This window comes from Megascapheus bottae, chromosome X (assembly GCF_031878675.1).
Source record: "Megascapheus bottae isolate mThoBot1 chromosome X, mThoBot2.hap1, whole genome shotgun sequence".
In the NCBI taxonomy this organism is placed as follows: Eukaryota; Metazoa; Chordata; class Mammalia; order Rodentia; family Geomyidae; genus Megascapheus; species Megascapheus bottae.
In genome coordinates, this window is record NC_143547.1 from 11,251,551 (window position 1) to 11,270,881 (window position 19,331).

General features: G+C 42.2%; 1 protein-coding gene across 1 annotated transcript in view; it reads right to left on the reverse strand.

Annotated features, from left to right (window-relative positions):
* Positions 1–19,331, reverse strand: part of Pcyt1b (phosphate cytidylyltransferase 1B, choline) — a 78,401-nt gene that overhangs the window by 19,809 nt on the left and 39,261 nt on the right. The window contains exons 4-5 of the mRNA XM_090326078.1: positions 6,822–6,973; positions 3,800–3,878 (exon numbers count right to left, since the gene is read on the reverse strand). Of these exons, the coding sequence (XP_090182204.1) occupies positions 3,800–3,878; positions 6,822–6,973 (231 nt within the window). The remainder of the gene's footprint in view (positions 1–3,799; positions 3,879–6,821; positions 6,974–19,331) is intronic.

Below are 19,331 nucleotides of genomic sequence, written 5' to 3' on the forward strand. Positions count from 1 at the left end.
GTCCTACTTTTGGTTTTTGAGTGGTTAATTGGAGATAAAAGTCTCACGAGGACTTTTGTGCCTGGGCTGGCTTCAAACCGTGATCCTCAGATCTCAGCCTCCTGTTAGCTAGGATTACAGGCATGAGCCACTGGTGCCTGGATACATATAGTTTTGTGAGGGCATTTTGACATGCAGTTCTGACAAGCCAAACAGTGGAAACTTTAATTCATGCCCTAATATCTCTGGCTTTATTTAGAGTGATTTTGACTTTCAAAAGAAACCATGATTAGAAGACAAAAGCCAAATGTGGGTGAGCCATTTGGGAGTACTTTTTTTTTCTCCCATAAAGACTCTAACTTTCTTTGCCTAAACCTTGGCTGCAACTCTGTCTTCTAATGAAGAATCAGCAGAGCTGATTAATGGATCTGAACATACAGTCTCTATGCTTCTGAAAGGTCATACACCTATAGACTTAATCCCATGTAATTGGGTAAGTCAAATACCATCTTTTTTTTTTTTGCCAGTCCTGGGGCTTGAACTCAAGTCCCGGGCACTGTCCTTGAACTTCTTGTGCTCAAATCTAGCACCCTACCACTTGAGCCACAGTGTAACTTCCAGCTTTTTCTGTTTATGTCGTACTGAGGAATTGAAATCAGGGTTTCACGCCTGCTAGTCCCTCTCAGCTACCATGCAGTGAGAACACCAAACAACATGGAGAGGCCACAGGTACATGCGCCAGTGACACTAACCTTCTTGGTGCCAGTCATCATCCAAGGCCAGCCACTCAGTACCCAATATGTGATCCCCAGTCTAATAAAGCCCTTCAATGATGACAGCCCCTGCCAGCATGATTGTAATTATTTAAAGGCCCATGCAAGAAACACTAGCTCATCTCTTACTAAGATGTTGGTTCTATCCAGGTGCTAGTGACACACACCTATAATCCTAGCCACTCAGGAAGCTAAGTTCTGAGGATCAAAGTTCAAAAACAGCCTAAGCAGGAAATATTGTATACTGTGATATTCTTATTGCTGTTTTTTGTCAGTTATGGAGCTTGAACTCTGGGCCTGGGCACTGTCCCTGAGCTCTTCAGCTCAAGGCTACTGCCCTACCCTTCTACCCCTTGAGCCACAGCGCCCCTTCTGGTTTTCTGGTGGTTAACTGGAGATAAGAGTCTCATGGACTTTCGTGCCTGGGCTGGCTTTGAACCTCAGGTCTCAGTTTCCTGAGTAGGTAGGATTACAGGTGTGAGCCACCAGCGCTTGGCCCAATAATGTGAGATTCTTATCTGTAATAAACTCCTCCTACAAAAAGAGCTGGAAGTGGACCTCTGGCTCAAAAGGTAGAATGTTTAGCTTTGAGCAAAAGAATCTCAAGGACAAGCCCATTCCCTAAGTTCAAGCCCCAAGACCAGCACCAAAAAAAAAAAAGAGAAAAAGAAAAAAGAGGAAAAGATGTTGGCCCATAAATCTTGAGCAAAAGAAAGTAACTTCTCAAGTCACTAACTTTAGGAGCCATTTTGTTATGCAGCAACAGGGATGCTGGATTAGTAGAGTTAGAAAATCTTGGTCTTGTTTCTATGTCTACACAAGTGGACCTAGACATTTTATTTTCTAAGACCAGTAAAAACAATTGATTCTTAACTCAGTACACACCATTTTCCTGGCAAGAAAACCATCACTAAGTGCTTCTTCCTATATTACAAAGTAGCTGGGGAACAAGCACCCCAGGAAATAGTGATTCAGTTAACCTTAGGATAACTCAGTGCGATGCCAATCCTGGGTCTAGATTCCTGCTGGTTTAAATAAGGCATATACACTGGCACCTTCTAGCAAACTGGGAGCTCATTAGAAATAGGAATCTGAAGCTGTAGCTCAATGATAGAGTGTTTTCCTAGCAAGCACTCAGCTCTAGGTTCTATTCCCAGGACTGGAGAGGAAAGCAGAAGAAAAAAAATTGTTTTAAAGAATAGGAGGGCTGAGAATATGGTTTAGTGTAGAGTGCTTGCCTGCATGCATGAAGTCCCAGGTTCGATTCCTTGGTACCACATACATAGGAAAGCCAGAAGTGGTGCTGTGGCTCAAGAGGTAGAGCCTTGAGGAAATCCCAAGGTCAGTGCTCAGGCCCTGAGTTCAAGCCCCAGGACTGGCAAAAAAAAAAAAATAGATCCTACGGATGCACATTTAACTTTGAAAAGCAGTAGCCAAACAAATCCTTATGTCATCTTAAGGAAGAGCAGCTAGCTTACATATTGTTCTAAGAAATACTTCAAATGGCCCTATTCCATAACCCATCTTAATCATCTTAATATAACTCTTTTATCAGCCGGTTTCTTCTTCCTCTCTCCTATACCATATTTCTCTGTTCCTCAGAAGCCTCCCAAGTCTGAATAGTGTAGACTTTCCGTTCTTGGAACTCTTAAAGCAAGATTGGCATTGGCAAATGTCAAGCTTCTGGTTCTTCTCCAATTCCTTAACTCCTGAAGGAACTCAGGCCGCTAGTATGGTAGAAATCTGACTACCATGTCTGAGGGTGCTGTGGAACTTCCCCAGTTGGTTCTAAAAGGGTGTGACCCAAGCAAAACCCATCAGAGAGGATAAGCACATTCTATGTATCAGAATGGTTCCCTGAACTCTTGCCAAGGCCTTTCATTTGTAGGTATCACGCCTGCCTGAGGCCCTGTGCCCACTGATGCGGAGACCTCGTTATTTCAAAGGCAAGTAGATGTGGCCAAGAACACTGGAAATTCTTCAGCTTTGGACTTCCAAAATGAGCTCTTTTGAAAGGCACATTGAAAACAGAAGAATTAATAAGAGCAAGTACAGGCTGGATGCTGGTGGCTCACACCTGTAATCCTAGCTACTGAGGAAGCTGAGATCTAAGGATCACTGTTCGAAGCTAGCCCAGGCAGAAAAGTTCCCATGACACTAGTATCTTTAATAAAAAAAAAAACCACTCAAAAAACCTGGAAGTGGGGGTCGGGAGTTTGGCCTCGTGGTTAAAATGCTTGCCTAGCATGCACGAAGACCCAGGTTCGATTCTTCGGTACCACATATATATAGAAAAAAGACGGAAGCAGTGCTGAGGCTCAAGTGGTAGAGCTCTAGTCTTGAGAAAGTCCAAGGACAGTGCTCAGACCCTGAGCTCAAGCCCAGGACTGGCAAAAAAACCTGAAAGTGGCATTGTGGCTCAAGTGGTGGAACACTAGCCTTGAGCACAAAGAAGACAGTGCTGAAGTCTTGAGTTTAAGCACCAAGACTAGCCAGAAAAAGAAAAGAAAAGAAAAAGAGGACTTTCTTAATTCCAGAAGTGCCCCTTGAGTTATCAGGTACCAAAAGCTGAGCAGAAATCAGCCTGGGTATTTTACTATGAGACTTTACACAGAGCTAGAAGAACAAAGGAACAGGTGCGCTCATTCCATTTGTGTCCTAAGTTTGGTGCTCAGGGTAATTCCTATATAAATACCTCAGTAGAGGCTGGGAGCATAGCCTAGTGGTAGACTTCCTGCCTAGCATGCATGAAGCCGTGGGTTGGATCCCTTAGGACCACATGCACAGAAAAGCCAGAAGTGGTACTGTAGCTCAAGTGGTAGAGTGCTAGCCATGAGAAAGCTCAAGGACAGTATCTGGGCCCTGAGTTTAAGCCCCAGGATGGGCAAAAAAAAAAACCTAAATAGTGTGTGTTATGTGTGTTGTTATATGTTTCATGATATATGTAGCATATATCAACATAGGTGTGTAGAAACCCCTTGGTAGACACTTGAAATCCTAGTAACCTATACATGTTATATGCAGCAGTCCACCGGAAAAAGCCTCACCTGCTTCTTTTATATGCTTATAAACATCATCGGAACCAGCAGAAGAGTATGGAATGTCATCATGAGCCACAAAGTCAATCTGTTGAAGAGAGAAGAGACATCTCGTAAGAATGGAGGTGCACGACTTCAAATTTGAAGGGGATTGATGACCCCCCCAAAAAACTTTTTCAAATAAGGTAGGCATAAGTTACATTTTTTTTTTGGTTTTGGTCAGTCATGGGGCCTGGGCCTGGGCGCTGTCTTTGGGCTTTCTCAAGGATAGCATTCTACCATTTGAGCCACAGCACCATTGCTGGCTTTTGCTGTATATGCCATACCAAGGAATCAAACTTAAGTCTTTGTGCATGCTAGGCAAGCACTGTACCACTATGCCATGCTCCCAGTCTTCCTATTTGATCCTCATAACCTTGCCATGTGAGTAGAATACGTAGGAAGGACATAAGCTTAAACTTTAAAGTGATAAAGATACACAACTCATTAGATTTCTCCAAAGGCATACAAATCTAAGTGGGTTGAAAATGAGGATAGGCAGTCATAAACTAGGCCACACTTTCTTATCTTGTATTGCAGCCATCTTCTCTTTTACCTTTCCATCTACCTTCCCCAATATATTAATCAATCTGCCCTGAATTTAATATCACCTTCTGAAAACTGCTTCCTCCTTCTGCCTTCCAATGGTACTTCCATTTTTTCCCTCTATCCTGTAGACTCCAACCTTGGAAGTGACCTTTCTTCCCTACTTCCTTCAGTTTCCACAACATATAGGTCCCAGGATCCACTGGTGTATATTTGTGTGAGGACATGCGCACTATACCCATGTATTAACATACATGTGTTCATACTCATTGCTCTCGCTTCATTGCCACACTACCTAATCCAAGGCCCTGTCACTTAGATTACTAACAACAACTTGTGTTTGGGCTTCTTTTTCTTTCCAGTTCTGGGGCTTGAACTCAGGGCCTGGGCAGTGTTCTTGGGCTTTCTCAAGGCTAGAGCTCTACCACTTGAGCCACAGTACAACTTCTGGCGTTTCGCCAGTCCTGGGGCTTAAACTCAAGACCTGAGAACTATCCTGGGGCTTTCTCAATGCTAGAGCTCTACCACTTGAGCCACAGCACCACTTCTGGCTTTTTTTTTTTGAATGTGGTACCAAGGTATCAAACCTGGGTCTTCATGCATGCTAGGCAAGCACTCTACCACTAGGCCAAACTCCCAATCCTGTATTTTGGCTTCTTTACTGTAAACTCCCTCCTCCAAAAGCCATCTTCCTCTCACATGGAGTGTCCTCTTTAAACACTGGTCTTCATCCTGCTTGCAAAGCTTCATCTTTCAAAGAAGAAATCCTTCCATCAGGATTTCTTAACGTCATTACCATTGATTCTGGGGCTGGATAATTGGGGGGGGGCTGTTTTGTGTATTGGAAGATGCTTAGCAACATCCCATGCTTTCCCCCACTAGATGCCAGTAGCAACTTCTAGCTATACAACCAAAACTGTCTCTAGACATTGCCAAACATCCCTTGGAAGGGAAACTCACTGGAGAATCACTAGATTAAATGATATAATTATGTAACCGTGCTTAAAAATAATAACTGGTACACGCTGAGTACTCAATACATGTTTATTATTACAATTATTATTAATTCTATTCTCAGTACTCAAACTTAGTTCCTCCTCTCCAATGTATAATGACAACAACTTTGCAAAGTAGCTGAGAGATTGAATTGGATTCATAGAATAGCAAAGTCCTTGGCAAAGTGTTGGGCACATAGTAAGTAATAAATGGCAGTCATCATTATCATTATTAGTATCCCCCAAAATGCCTATCACATGTTGAATATACAATAGATGCTTAGTTAAAAAAAGTGTTAGTGATTACTGGAAGTAAATCATATTGTAGTTTTTCCATTTTCTTTTTATTCTTACCAGGGAAATTGTCTCCTCTGCTATTACCCATGCACATTTATCAGTGTTCTCTATTCTCTTTTGCATTGCGAATTTAAAAATAGAAAAGAAAATTCTTAGAACAGCTTAATCTTATTTTTTTGTACTGCTTATAAAAGGAAAGAATAGCTCCTAATGTGGGGCTGGTAGGGAGATACAAAGCACGCCATTTGATGCAGATCAAAAGAATTCCTTATGTTTTCAACTAATAAAAATCTTATACCAGTAGGAATCTCATGGTCACAAACTCATAAAGTCTTTCCCTTCAAGGCTGACCTCTGATTTTGGGATAAGGTATGTGTTCATTTGCTCCACACAAAAGAATACCTATGGGGTCGGGAGTTTGGGCTAGTGGTTGAGTGCTTGCCTTCATGCACCAAGCCCCAGGTTCAATTCCTCTTATCACATACATAGAAAAAGCCAGAAGTGGTGCTGTGGCTCAAGTGGTAGAGTGCTAGCCTTTAGAAAGCCCAAGGATGATGCTCAGGCCCTGAGTTCAAGAGAGGCCAAGAGTGTGACCTAGTGGTAGAGTGCTTGCCTACCATGCACAAAGCCCTAGGTTCGATTGCTTGGTACCACATACATAGAAAAAGCCAGAAGTGGTACTGTGGCTCAAGTGCTATAGCTCTAGCCTTGAGAAAGCACAAGGACAGTGCCCAGGCTGTGAGTTCAAGCCCCAGGACTGCCCTTCCCCCCAAAATAAAGAATGCCTGTGGATCTGTAAGTGCCAGAAATGATGGCGGCAGTAGTGATGACAGTGACCATCTTGAAGCTCTTGTTATGGGCCAGCCAGTTTTCCAAGTGTTTACTTACATTATTTTATGAGATCCTCAATGGGGCCCATGAGGAAAATATCAGTATTGTCCCATTTTAGAGATAAGGGGGTGCAGTGTGGTCAAGGCCCCATAGTTAGGAGAAGAGGCTGTGTTTGGATCTGATTGATCTAGCTCTAGCATCTATACTTCGGGAAGGCAGAAGATAAAGGTTCCCGGGGGTCATTGGGTTTTCTGCTGTCTCCACTATAGAAGCAGATTCCCTAATCCTGCATCTTAGGACATGTGGGAGAATGAGTGAAGTACCTTGTGTTTTTCCAGAAACTCTGGGGTGAGAGTCCATGGAGCATCTCTGATGACTTCATCCACATAGCGACAGTGTCTGAGAGCTTCATACCTTTCTGCTTCATTCATCACAGTAAAACCTTTGAATTTGTGGGTGAGATCATCACTACAAACTGAAAGAGGCAAATGTATGAAATTCAGTTAACTGGCCACCTGGTGTGGGAGTGGCTTCAGCAAGACAAAGGAACATAGCCTTACTAGGTGCTCTTCATAATCAAACTTAGTTTCTTTTCCTCTTTTCTTACAAGAACAAAGGATCAGGTGGGTGAAGCCAACTTAAATTCACTGAGAATTCAGGATTTCATTTTCGTGCTAATTACAAAACTGCATTTTCCACTGAGGCTTTTATTAAAATGATTCGACACACTGGTTAATGTAACTTTCACATCTCTTTATCCTCTTATCCCCTGCTTCAGTGAAAATTATAGTTCAAAAATGAAATGACCAGTTGAACATAGGAAAGAAAAAAGAGCCAATTCTTTCACTAGATCATTGTGCTTAGTAACCCAGGTGTGATTCACACACAGGCACAGGCACAGGCACAGGCACAGGCACAGGCACAGGCACACACACACACACACACACACACACACACACACATATTTCAATTCCATGAAGTCCAGTCACTACACATGAGGCCACACAAGAAGAAGGAAAATACCATGAAGTAGAAGTTCTGATATGGCAGAATTTCGTTTTTTGGTATGTACCTTTCTAGAATTTGAGTTCCCGAACTTTCCAATGGAGATATAGCACTGTCCTTCACCAATAGCTCCAGGAAGGATTTTTTGCCAGTCCTGGCTTGAACTCAGGGCCTGAGCACTGTCCTTAGGCTTTCTCAAGGCTAGCGCTCTACTACTTGAACCACAACACCCACTTCCAGCTTTTACTATATATGTGGTACTTAGCAATCAAACCCAGGTCTTCGTGCATGCTAGGCAAGCACTCTACCACTAGATCAACTCCCCACCACCCAGGAAAGATTTTTTTGAGGATTTACATAAAAGTGCTTTAAAGTGGAGTTTGGCCTAGTAGTTAAAGTGCTTGCCTAGCATGCACAAAGACCCAGGTTCGATTCCTTGGTACCACATATATAGAAAAAAGCTGGAAGTGGTGCTGAGGCTCAAGTGGTAGAGCTCTAACCTTGAGAAAGTCCAAGGACAGTGCTCAGGCCCTGAGCTCAAGCCCAGGACTGGCAAAAAAAAAGTGCTTTAAAGTAAATGGAATATTCTGTGTGTCACCTTTGTAGTAATAATTTAAAAAACTTAAACTCAAATTTCAGATGGAAAGTAAATAAAACTGAGTAAAAATATTATTCACTGTCTTATGAGTCAACTACCCTATCTTCCTGGAATCTGTATGCCAGGAAAAAGTGGCATTGTGGATGCAGCCCTTGTTTACCAAGATCCCAGTAAGGGTCTTGCTGCAGCCACTCAGAATTGCCTTCACTGTGTCTTTTTTTTTTTTGCCAGTCCTGGGCTTGAGCTCAGGGCCTGAGCATTGTCCTTGGACTTTCTCAAGGGTAGAGCTCTACCACTTGAGCCTCAGCACCACTTCTGGCTTTTTTCTATGTATGTGGTACTGAGGAATTGAACCCAGGTCTTCGTTCATGCTAGGCAAGCACTCTACCACTAGGCCAAACTCCCGGCCTTCACTGTGTCTTGAAGTGTGATTCTTTCTCCTTTTTTCTTTTTTTTTTCTTCTGTGTGCCAGTCCTGGGGCTTGAACTCAGGGCCTGGGTACTATCCCTAAGCCTCTCTGTGCTCAACTTGAGCCACAGTATCACTTCTAGCTTTTTCTCTTTATGTGGTACTGAAGAATCAAACCCAGGACTTCCTAGCAAGAGTTAGGAAGCACTGTACCACTAGGCCACATTCCCAGCCCTGATTTCTCCCAGAATTTTTTCTTTAAAATAGTAGCATTTCTCTCTATTTTTTTTCTCGCCAGTCCTGGGGCTTGACCTCAGGGCCTGAGCACTGTCCTTGGGCTTTCTCAAGGTTAGTGCTCTACCACTTGAGCCACAGCACCACTTCCAGCTTTTTCTATGTATGTGGTACCAAGGAATTGAACCCGGGTCTTTGTGCTTTCTAGGCAAGCACTCTACTATTAGGCCAAACTCCGGACCCTTGAAGTTCTCATTTTAAGAGTAATAAAGTGTAGTTACAAACCAAAATACCATTTTCCTGAAATCACATCTTGTTCCTCACTGAGGATCAAATCTGGCCAGAGAGTAAGCAGAGTCATCATCGACACCCTGTGTTCTATAATCCTCAGACATTCCACATCTAGATCATCAGCAAGGTTGCTGGCTCTGTCTTCAAAGGAGACAGAGCAATTTTTTTTCTGGAAATGATCCTTTGAGTTTCATGCTCAGAATCAAAGAGGAGTAGGTTTTGGCTAGACTGAAGACATAAGTTTAATGGTCTAGTGTGACCCCAATTAATATTTTTTTTACTTTAAGTTCTTAAATAGGGACTGGGAGCGTAGCCTAGTAAAGTGCTGGCCTAGCATTTATGAAAACCCAGGTTAGATCCCTTGATACCACATATACAAAAAAGTCAGAAGTGGCACTGTGGCTAAAGTGGCAGCACTAGCCGTGAACAAAAAGTGTCCAAGAACAATGTCCAGGACCCGAATGAAGCCCTAGGACTGGCAAAAAAAAATACTGAAATAGCCAGTAGCTTATACCTGTAATCCTAGCTACTTAGCGGGCTGAGCATTGCAGTTCAAAGCCAGCTTGGGCAGGAAAGTCCATGAGACTTGTCTTCAGTTAATCACCACCAAAAAAAAAAAAAAGCTGAAATTGAGGTGTGGCTCAAGTGGTACTAGCCTTGAGCAAAAACATTCAGGGTTAGTGCAGCCCTGAGTTCAAGCCCTAGGACTGGCATTTTTTTAAAAACTGAAATAGATTTTGAACATTCTCATCACAAAAAAGAAATAAAACTGGTAAGCTGATGGATATGTTAATCATCTTGACTGAATTTTCCTGTGATGCACATATAGATGGAAATAGTACACTGTACTCTATAAATACACACAATTACTGTCAATGATAGGTGTCACTAATGACAGAAGAAACTTGAAGAAATGCATTGTTAATTGACTTTATCGTTGTGCAAACATCCTCAGTGTCCTTACACAAACCTAGATGGTGTCAATCAATCATTTGATGTGGCCTCTAAGCAAGTAAGATGCAATTAAGATGCAATTAAGATGCGTGATAAACATGAGATGAGTCTAAGCTGCTGCTGGTGTACTGTTTACAGTAAACATATTCCCCCACCCCTGTACTGGGGCTTGAACTCTGGGCTTGGGCATTGTCCAGGAGCTCTTCAGCTCAATGCTACTGCCCTACTCTTTTTTTTTATTGTAATTAGTAAAAGGGTTACATGATGTTTGTCAGATGGAAGGTGCATTAATTCACATACATTGATACCCTTTCACATGTCTTGGTACCCATTTCCCTCCCCCCCCCCCCCACAACTACTGCCCTACTCCTGAGCCACAGCGCCACTTCTGGTTTTCTGGTGGTTAACTGGAGATAAGCATCTCAAGTACTTTCATGCCTGGGCTGGCTTTCAACCACGATCCTAAGATCTCAGCCTCCTGAGTAGCTAGGATTACAGGAATGAGCCACCATACCCAGCAGTAAACATATTTTGAACAAGTAAGAGTACACTCCAATAAAAAGTATAGGGCACCTGAGAGCATGTGATAGAGTGCTAGCCTTGAGAAAAACCCAAGGACAGTGCCTAGGCCCTACATTCAGGCCCTAGACTGGCAAAAAATGTGTGTGGGGGGGGGGCTTGGCATGGTGACATATATCTGTAATCCTAGCTACTCAGGAGAATAAATTCTGCAGGATCATGGTTCAAAGCCAGCCTGGGCAGAAAAGTCCTCCAGGAAAAGCCCAGATTAAAAGTATGGCTCAAGCCCGGCACCATGGCTCATGACTGTAAAGCTAGATACTTAGGAGGCTGAGATCTGAGGATGAAGGTTCAAAGCCAGCCTGGGCACAAAAGTACCTGAGACTCTAATCTCCAATTCACCCCTAGAAAACAAGAAGTGGGGCTTGGCTCAAGGGTAGCCTTTAGCTGAAGAGCTCAGGGACAGCACCCAAGCTTTCAAGCCCCATGATCCACAGGGGAAAAAAAAAAGGTATGGCTCAAATGTTAGAGCACTATCTATAAGCAAAAAAGTTGAGCACTCTTGCTCAAGATCCTGAGTTTGAGCCCCAGTATTGGCACTCAAAAAAGATGTTAAAGCCCATCTAGTATCCAATTCTTTTCTCAGCTTCTGCTACGCCATCCTTTCCACTCACTGACTCTTCTCTGCAATACTGCAGTAGCCTCCTAACTGGCTCACCCCCAATAGCTGGTTCACATCAGCCAGGAAACCTGGCTAACTGCCAGGTCCAGTCTTTCCCATCTCCCTCAGAGTAAAAGCCCAAAGTCTTCCAATGGTCTACAAGCCCCTTGAAGACCTCACTCCTTTTCTCACTTAAGAATGGTGATTATTGGGCCGGGAGTTTGGCCTAGTGGTTAAGGTGCTTGCCTAGCATGCATGAGGACCCGGGTTCGATTCCTCGGTACCACGTACATAGAAAAAAGCCGGAAGTGGTGCTGAGGCTCAAGTGGTAGAGCTCTAGCCTTGAGAAAGTCCAAGGACAGTGCTCAGGCCCTGAGCTCAAGCCCAGGACTGGCAAAAAAAAAAGAATGGTGATTATTGTTAAAATAACAATATTATATATATATATATATTTATCTGCGGGTACATTTCAACAGCATGTGTGCTCAGAGAGACTAATGAATCTGTGTGTGTGTGCCTGTATATGTACAAATGCTTTCTGAGAACTCTTCTATTGTAGCAATTTACATTATCAAAGCATCAACCACATGGGTGTCTTAAAGAATTTAGTGAATAGGCTGGGAGTTTGGCCTAGTGGTAGAGTGCTTGCCTAGCATGCACAAAGACCTGGGTTCAATTCCTTGGTACCACATTCATAGAAAAAGCCAGAAGTGATGCTGTGGCTCAGGTTGTAGAGCTCTAGCCTTGAGAAAGCCCAAGCACTGGCATAAAAAAATAATTTAGCAAATACTGGAATTTCGTGCGTGTGCGCACACACGCATGTGCATGTCTGTGTGTGTGTGTGTGTGTGTGTGTGTGTGCGCGTGCATGCACGCCAGACCTGGGGCTTAAACTCTGGACCTGGGAGCTGTCCCTGAGCTTCTTTATGCTCAAGGCAAGTGCTCTACCACTTGAGCCACAGTGCTACTTCCTGACTTTTCTGAATAGTTTATTGGAGATAAAAGTCTCAACGTTCTTTCCTGCCTCATCTGACTTCAACAAACCAAGATCCTCAGATCACGGTCTCCTGAGTAGCTAGGATTACAGCTGTGTGTCACCAAGAGTATCAGAATTTCTAAGGAGCTTGTTAAATACGATGGTGTCTGGGTTCTGCTCTTGAGCTTTTGCTTTAGTAGGGTCCAGGCAGCTCTGTTTTTGGCATACTTTATGGAAGCTTCTGATGCCTACATTTGTTGTTGGCAAAACTCCCAAGGTAATTTTTTGTTAGTCTTGGGACTTGAACTCTGGGCCTGAGCCTTGTCTCTTGAGCTCTTCAGCTCAAGGCTACCATCCTACCCCTGGAGCCACAGTGCCATTTCCACTTTTCTGGTAATTAACTGGAGATAAGAGTCTCACAGATTTTGTAGTGCCCGGGCTGGCTTTGAACCAAGATCCTCAGATCTCAGTCTTCTGAATAGCTAGGATTACAGGAGCGAGTGCCTGGCTACTCCCTAAGTATTATGACTAACTTGATAGAAGTTGGTCTTTGAATTACCCATCATGCCCACAGGTTGGGGGTAGGGAAGATAGTAAAGCCCTGATGACTGTATATGGATTCATGGATTGTATCTACTTTTTTGTGGGGGGGGGGTCATGGAGCTTGAACTCGGCCTGGGTGCTGTCCCTGAGCTCTTCATCTCAAGGCTACTGCCCTACCCGTGAGCCAAGCCCTATTCCCTATTTTCTAGAGGTTAATTGGAGAGAAGAGTCTCAGGTCCTTTTGTGCCCTGGCTGGCTTTGAACCTGGATCCTCAAATCTCAGCCTCCTGAGTAGCTAGGATTACAGGTGTGAGCCACCGTACCCGCTGTATCTACGTTTGACTCAATACGTAGGAATTATTTATGGACCTCACTAGACAATTTAAAAAAATGTATCTAGGTGGCCGGAGTGTGGTCTAGTGGTACACTGCTTGCCTAGCATGCACGAAGACCTGGGATCAATTCCTCATATATAGAAAAAGCTGGAAATGGTGGTTCCAGTGATAGAGCTCTAGACTTGAGAGAAAGCCCAAGGACAGTGCTCAGGCCCTAAGTTCAAGTCAGGACTGGCAAAAAAAAAATGTATCTAGGACTATTTAGATTTTTTTGAGGACTTTTAAATATGAAAATACAGTGTGAAGAAAAATGGATTTTAGATTCTTCAAAGAGCACAAAACTAAGTCAAACCTTATCATCCCCCAATTTTTGAATCTGCACCAGAACAATTCCATAGTCCTTTTATATGACTGAAATAATGGCCTGATAATACTTAAAGATAACGAACATCCTGTTTATACCAACACAGGACTCTATTTTCAAAGTCCAGGAGTGACCTCAAGAAGCAACTAAATATGCTGACCAGTTATTGTGTAAACATTAATTACACCCAAAGAAGCATTGTTGTTCTTGAGCCTTGGCAAATTCATTCTGACAAGCAGATGGAGAACTCAGAGCAGTGGTATTCCATGGGTGGATTCATCACGCTCTCAGGAGCTCGTGCTGTAGCTAACCTATCCTGGCAGCTTACTGTGCTCACAATGAAATACCCTGCAGGAGAGAAAAAAATAGCAGATCTGTTAAACTTTGGAGGCCAACAGAATTGGATTGTAATCTCAGGTCTGTTCCATATTACTGGAAATGTTACTCAAATCTTTTAAACCTTGGTTGCCTGAGTCCTTAAAATAGGGTGAGGTGTTTAGAATTAAATTTGATAATCCACATGAGCAGAGAGTAATGCTGAATAATGTTAGTCATTTATTATTAGTAGCTGTCGTAACATGGGATCATGGATAGAAATATTCCTTTGGATCTGGGCACCAGTGGCTCGTGCTTATAAGCCTAGCTACTCAAGAGGTTAAGATCTGAGAATTGAGGTTTTAAGCCAGCGTAGGCAGGAAAGTCTATGAAACTCTTATTTCCAATTAACTGCCCAAAAAATCCACAAGTGAAGCTGTTGCTTAAGTGATAGAGGGCTAGCCTTGAGCTAGTGGTCAGGGACAGCTCTTGGGCTGAGTTCAAGCCCTAGGACATACATATACATATAAATTATATATATATATATATATATATATGGATTCATGCTATCTTTTTTCCTGCCTGAATTTCAAATCAGGTCTGTGGGCCTCTTCCTACAAATGCCTTGTAGAAATAATGACGTTCAAGTTACTGGAAGACAGTCTGCCTTCCTAGCTTCTATGTTCACAAAGTTAAGACCCCTTGAAGGAATTCTCTAAAGAAGATAATGAAAGATGAGATTCTTCCAAATGATAGTTAGGAATATCAAACAACTGAACATCCCACTAACAGCAGGATCCAGTGACAGACCCTCAAAAGGGATGAGGACATGAGACCTGTTGACACAGAGGATCCTACCTGGTCACAGATCGCAGAAGCCTCACCTGTGACAGGTGCAGTGTATCTGCTCTCTGCCAGATCCATCCAGAAAGCTTGGAGTGATAAGAACAGTGCCAAAAGATTGGGCCCAAGATTAGAAAGCCCTCTCAGTTTTTCAAACATTTCGGTCTTCCCAATAAGAACTAGGTTGAGGGCTGGGAATGTAACTTAAGAGGCAGAATGCTTGTCTAGCATGCATGAAGCCCTGGGTTGAATGTCTCTGTGCCACATACAAAGAAAGGGCTGGAATTGGTGCAGTGGTTCAAATGGTAGAGTTCTAGCCTTAAGCAAAAGAAGCTCAGGTGTCCCGGGCCCTGAGTTCAAGCCCCAGGACTAGCAGAAAGAAAGAAAGAGAGAGAGAGAGAGAGAGAGAGAGAGAGAGAGAGAGAGAGAGAGAGAGAGAGAGAGAGAGAGAGAGAGAAAAGGAGGGAAGGAAGGAAGGGGAGGGACGGAAGGGGAGAAAGGAAAGAAAGAGAAAAAAAAAGAGAACTAGTTTAAATCTTCTTACCAGCCATGAAAATATGTAATCATAATGGAATTTTTTTCAACAGATTTTTTTTGTTTTGTGGTACAGAAAATAGAATGAAGGGCCTTCTGTCTGGCAGCCAAGTACTCAACCATGGGGCTATACCCTTGGCCCGACAGGAATATTTAATTTCAATTAAAATACAATAAAGCTTAAACTCAAGTTTGTAGAGTAAATATTTACAGTGAATGTTGTAGTGTTATGTTTAGTGATATCATTCTTATTCCAATCCTGTGAGGCAGCAGTGGGTCTTTGGTGACTTTTATCCTTTATAAAAAACTATTTTTGAAGGAAAATACTTTCATATAAATTTTCAATTTGTTAGCATTTTTTTTTTGCCAGTCCTGGGCTTGAGCTCAGGGCCTGAGCACTGTCCTTGGACTTTCTCAAGGCTAGAGCTCTACCACTTGAGCCACAGCACCACTTCCGGCTTTTTTCTATGTATGTGGTACCAAGGAATCGAACCAGGGCCTTCGTGCATGCTAGGCAAACACTTTAACCACTAGGCCAAACTCCCGGCCCTTGTTGGCATTTTTGATTTTGTTATTTTTGCCAGTCCAGGGGCTTGAGTTCAGGGTGAGTAGGTTGTTCTGAGCTTCTCTGTGCTCAAGGCTCATGTCTACCACTAAGCCACAATGACACTTGAGGAGTTCATTGGAGATAAGAGTCTCATGGAGTTTCACTGTCCAGGCTGGTTTCAAAGCACAATTCAGGATTACAAGTATGAGCCACCAACATCCAGCTTGACTTTTTAAAATTTTTTTGCGAAACTTGGGGCTTGAACTCAGGACCTGGGCACTGTCCTTGGATACTTTTTGCTCAAGGGTAGTGCTCTGTTACATGAGCCACAGCAACACTGCTAGCTTTTTCTATGTATGATGTCCCAAGGAATCAAACCAAGGGCTTTGTGCATGCTAGGCAAGCACTCTCTACCACTAGGCCCCTTGACTTATTTTCCAAATATCATGCATGCACTTTTAAAAAATAGAGAAAAAGTATTTTTTTTTTGCCAGTTCTGGGCTTGAGCACCACTTCCGGCTTTTTTTTTTCCCTATGTATGTGGTACCAAGGAATCGAACCCAGGTCTTCATGCATGCAAGGCAAGCACTTTAACCACTAGGCCAAACTCCCAGCCAGAGAAAAAGTATTTTACAAGTGAATAGAATTTGATTATTTGCCAACAACTGTACAATTTGTATGCACCTTGATCAGAGTCATCCCTTCCGAAGTGGATAGTCTTGACTTATTCAACTTGGCAACAAAGTAAGCTTGCACAGAAAAGTTTCAAATTACTAGCTTCTTGTGTTAAAAACTTATAAGGCTTAGTGGTAGAGTGCTTACCTAGCATGCATGAGGCCCTAGGTTTGATTCTTTAGTACCACATAAACATGAAGAATAAAATAAAGGGGCCTTATGGCTGGATGCTTTCTTGTCTGGAAGGAATGCCCAAACAACATTGTTGAACTCAGAGAATGTAACACCAGGAGCTAGTAAGGAGGAAGATAAACATCTGTCTGCATAACTTTAAAGTCAAAACTCACACACAACCTCTCCCGCCCCCATTGTCAAAGAGCTGTTTTGCTCCCTTTGAGAGCACCTACACTGGGGCGGGGAGGGGGGGCGGGGGGCGCCTCGGCCTTTCTGCCTGTCTGGCTGCTTTTTGTTCATTTGCTTGCTTACTTATCAATAAAGCCCTGCCAAGTTTTCTCCCCATTATGACTTGCCCAGAAATTCATTCTTACTCTGTGATGGAAGTCAAGGACTCTAAGTGATGAGTCCCTGTGTTTTAGAGAGAAGCATCACAAACCCTCACCTGGACTGGGTGACATTTAGAGAATGGTAATTTAATAGACACCAGGCTCATTCATCTCATCAGAACCCCTCCTCACCTTCTTCTCTTCACCTCCCTCCCCTCTGGCTTTAAGCTCAGGATAGGGCCTTGTACTCTACCACTTGAGCCACACTCCCACTTTCACCACAAGTATTTTTATTTCTTAACTACACAAATAATATCAAAGCCAGCCTTTCAACCAACAAGTGCTCTGCATAGAATGATCCCATTGTGAAGTTGGTTTGTGATAGTCTGAAAAGATAATGGAAGACAAAGATCTCCTCAGATCCCCTCAAGGGTTTGTACAGACATTGCAGGAAATATTCAAGCCCAGAAAATGTTCAAGGAAATCAATGTTCAGAGCTTTGGCTTACAAAGATCCCCTTCCCTCAGTCTAAAGAATGGAGTTGGCCAGGAGTTTGGCCTAGTGGTAGAGTGCTTGCCTAGCATGTACGAAGACCCAGGTTCGATTCCTCAGTACCACATACATAGAAAAAGCTGGAAGTGGGGCTGGCTCAAGTGGTAGAGCTCTAACCTCAAGAAAACCCAAGGACAGGGCTCAGGCCCTGAGTTCAAGCCCTGGCACTGGTAGAGAACGTCTCTCTATCTGAAACCATCCTTATTGTATTTTACAAAAGTGAGGCACCATCCAAACCTTTCTATCTAGGCAATATTTCAAGGGGTGAGGGGTTGGTGCCTTGAGACCAAACCAAATGGAAACCTCACTTAATAACTATTCAAGGCAAGGCTCTAAAAGCTTCCCATCTTTCCCTGTCATATACACATTTCCATTGCAGGTAAAGTGTGGTGTTAGAAACGAACTATGGTAGGATGGAGAACGATGTAAAGTTCAGTCTAACAATTTTGCCTTCTCTTCTCCCAACTATTATCAGAGAACACATGGATCTTGATGAACAAGTCCCAGGAATTCAAAGCAAAAGGAGTATTGGAAAGAAATATTGAATGCTAAAAATGGCTTTTTCATGTAGTTAAGGGTAAGCATTTTTCTAGCTATTCTCAACACTCATATTGAATCCTAAAAATGGCTTTTCTCCTGTAGTTAAGAGTAAGCATTTTTTTCCTAGCCATTCACTTCAAAATCACTTTAATAACCCAAACCTGTATAGGCTGGTATTGCTGCCTCTCAGAAATATAACTGGAGCATTTTCTAGAATTATCAAATTTTTTAACATATACTGAAATAAATGCATGGGTAAAACATTTACATGATTTTTTTCAGATATGGTATGCATTATTTTAAAAGGAAGTTAAAAACCTATTTTATAAAACTCACATTATAAAATATTCCATTTATAGATAAATCTTTATCCAATTTCATCTTCTAAAATGTTTATTTTCTACCTCGTCAGAATAAAAAATAAAATTACTGACTTTCCGAGCGATTACTTTTTAGTAGTATATTCCCCTTTCTGGCTTAAACACAGAGGAAAAATTTAATCATGTTGTCTACTAAAGATAATTAAGTTAATTCTGATTTTTACATTTGATTTTATGTAATTATTCCCAAAGGCCAAACATTAGAATTTGCTACACACACATACACATATATAGCAATATTTAGAAAAGGAATAACATGGCCTTTGAAAATCATATTTCTCTTCTTATAAATATCATACAATTTTATCTGTAAATCATATCACATTTCTACAAGATAGTAGTACACTGATTTATGTGTTGTTGATAGCTTATTATATGAGAGGTACATTGTTTAATCATTTTTTTGCCAGTCCTGGCTTGACCTCAGACCTGAGCACTGTCCTTGGGCTTTCCTCGAGGCTAGAGCTCTACCACTTGAGCCACAGCACCACTTCCAGCTTTTCTATATATGTGGTACTGTGGCATCGAACCCTGGTCTTTGTGCCTGCTAGGCAAGCACTCCACCACTAGGCCAAATTCCTGGCCCATTCTCAAAGGTTTTATAAAGACATATATTAATACATTTTTGAACTTTTAAAAAATTGGTCTGGTTTTTAGGTTTTAGATAAATTCAACAAAGAACTAGTTTTGCCAATTAGGTTAGAAGGTTTGCTTCAGAAATTCATTAAGCTAAAACTACACCTTCAATGTTTCATTTTTCAAAGGTTTTAAGCCAACATTAAAAGCATTTAAAAACATTTGAATTGACAGAGATGGAATGAAATTGCTAACATTTCTATGGCCCCAAACTTTTCTTCATATAGCTGGTTGAATAGGTTGCTTTCAAGCAAAAGAAGGGTTATAACTATGAGTCATTTGATAAGCTTCAATACAGCCTTTTGTTATCATTCCTAGAAAGGGGGAAAGTAAATGATTCTAATGGCTTAGTAAAGAATCCTTTGGGGCTGAGAGTGTAGAATCCTTTTACAGGTTACAGGTTAGCTCATTTCTAATCTAC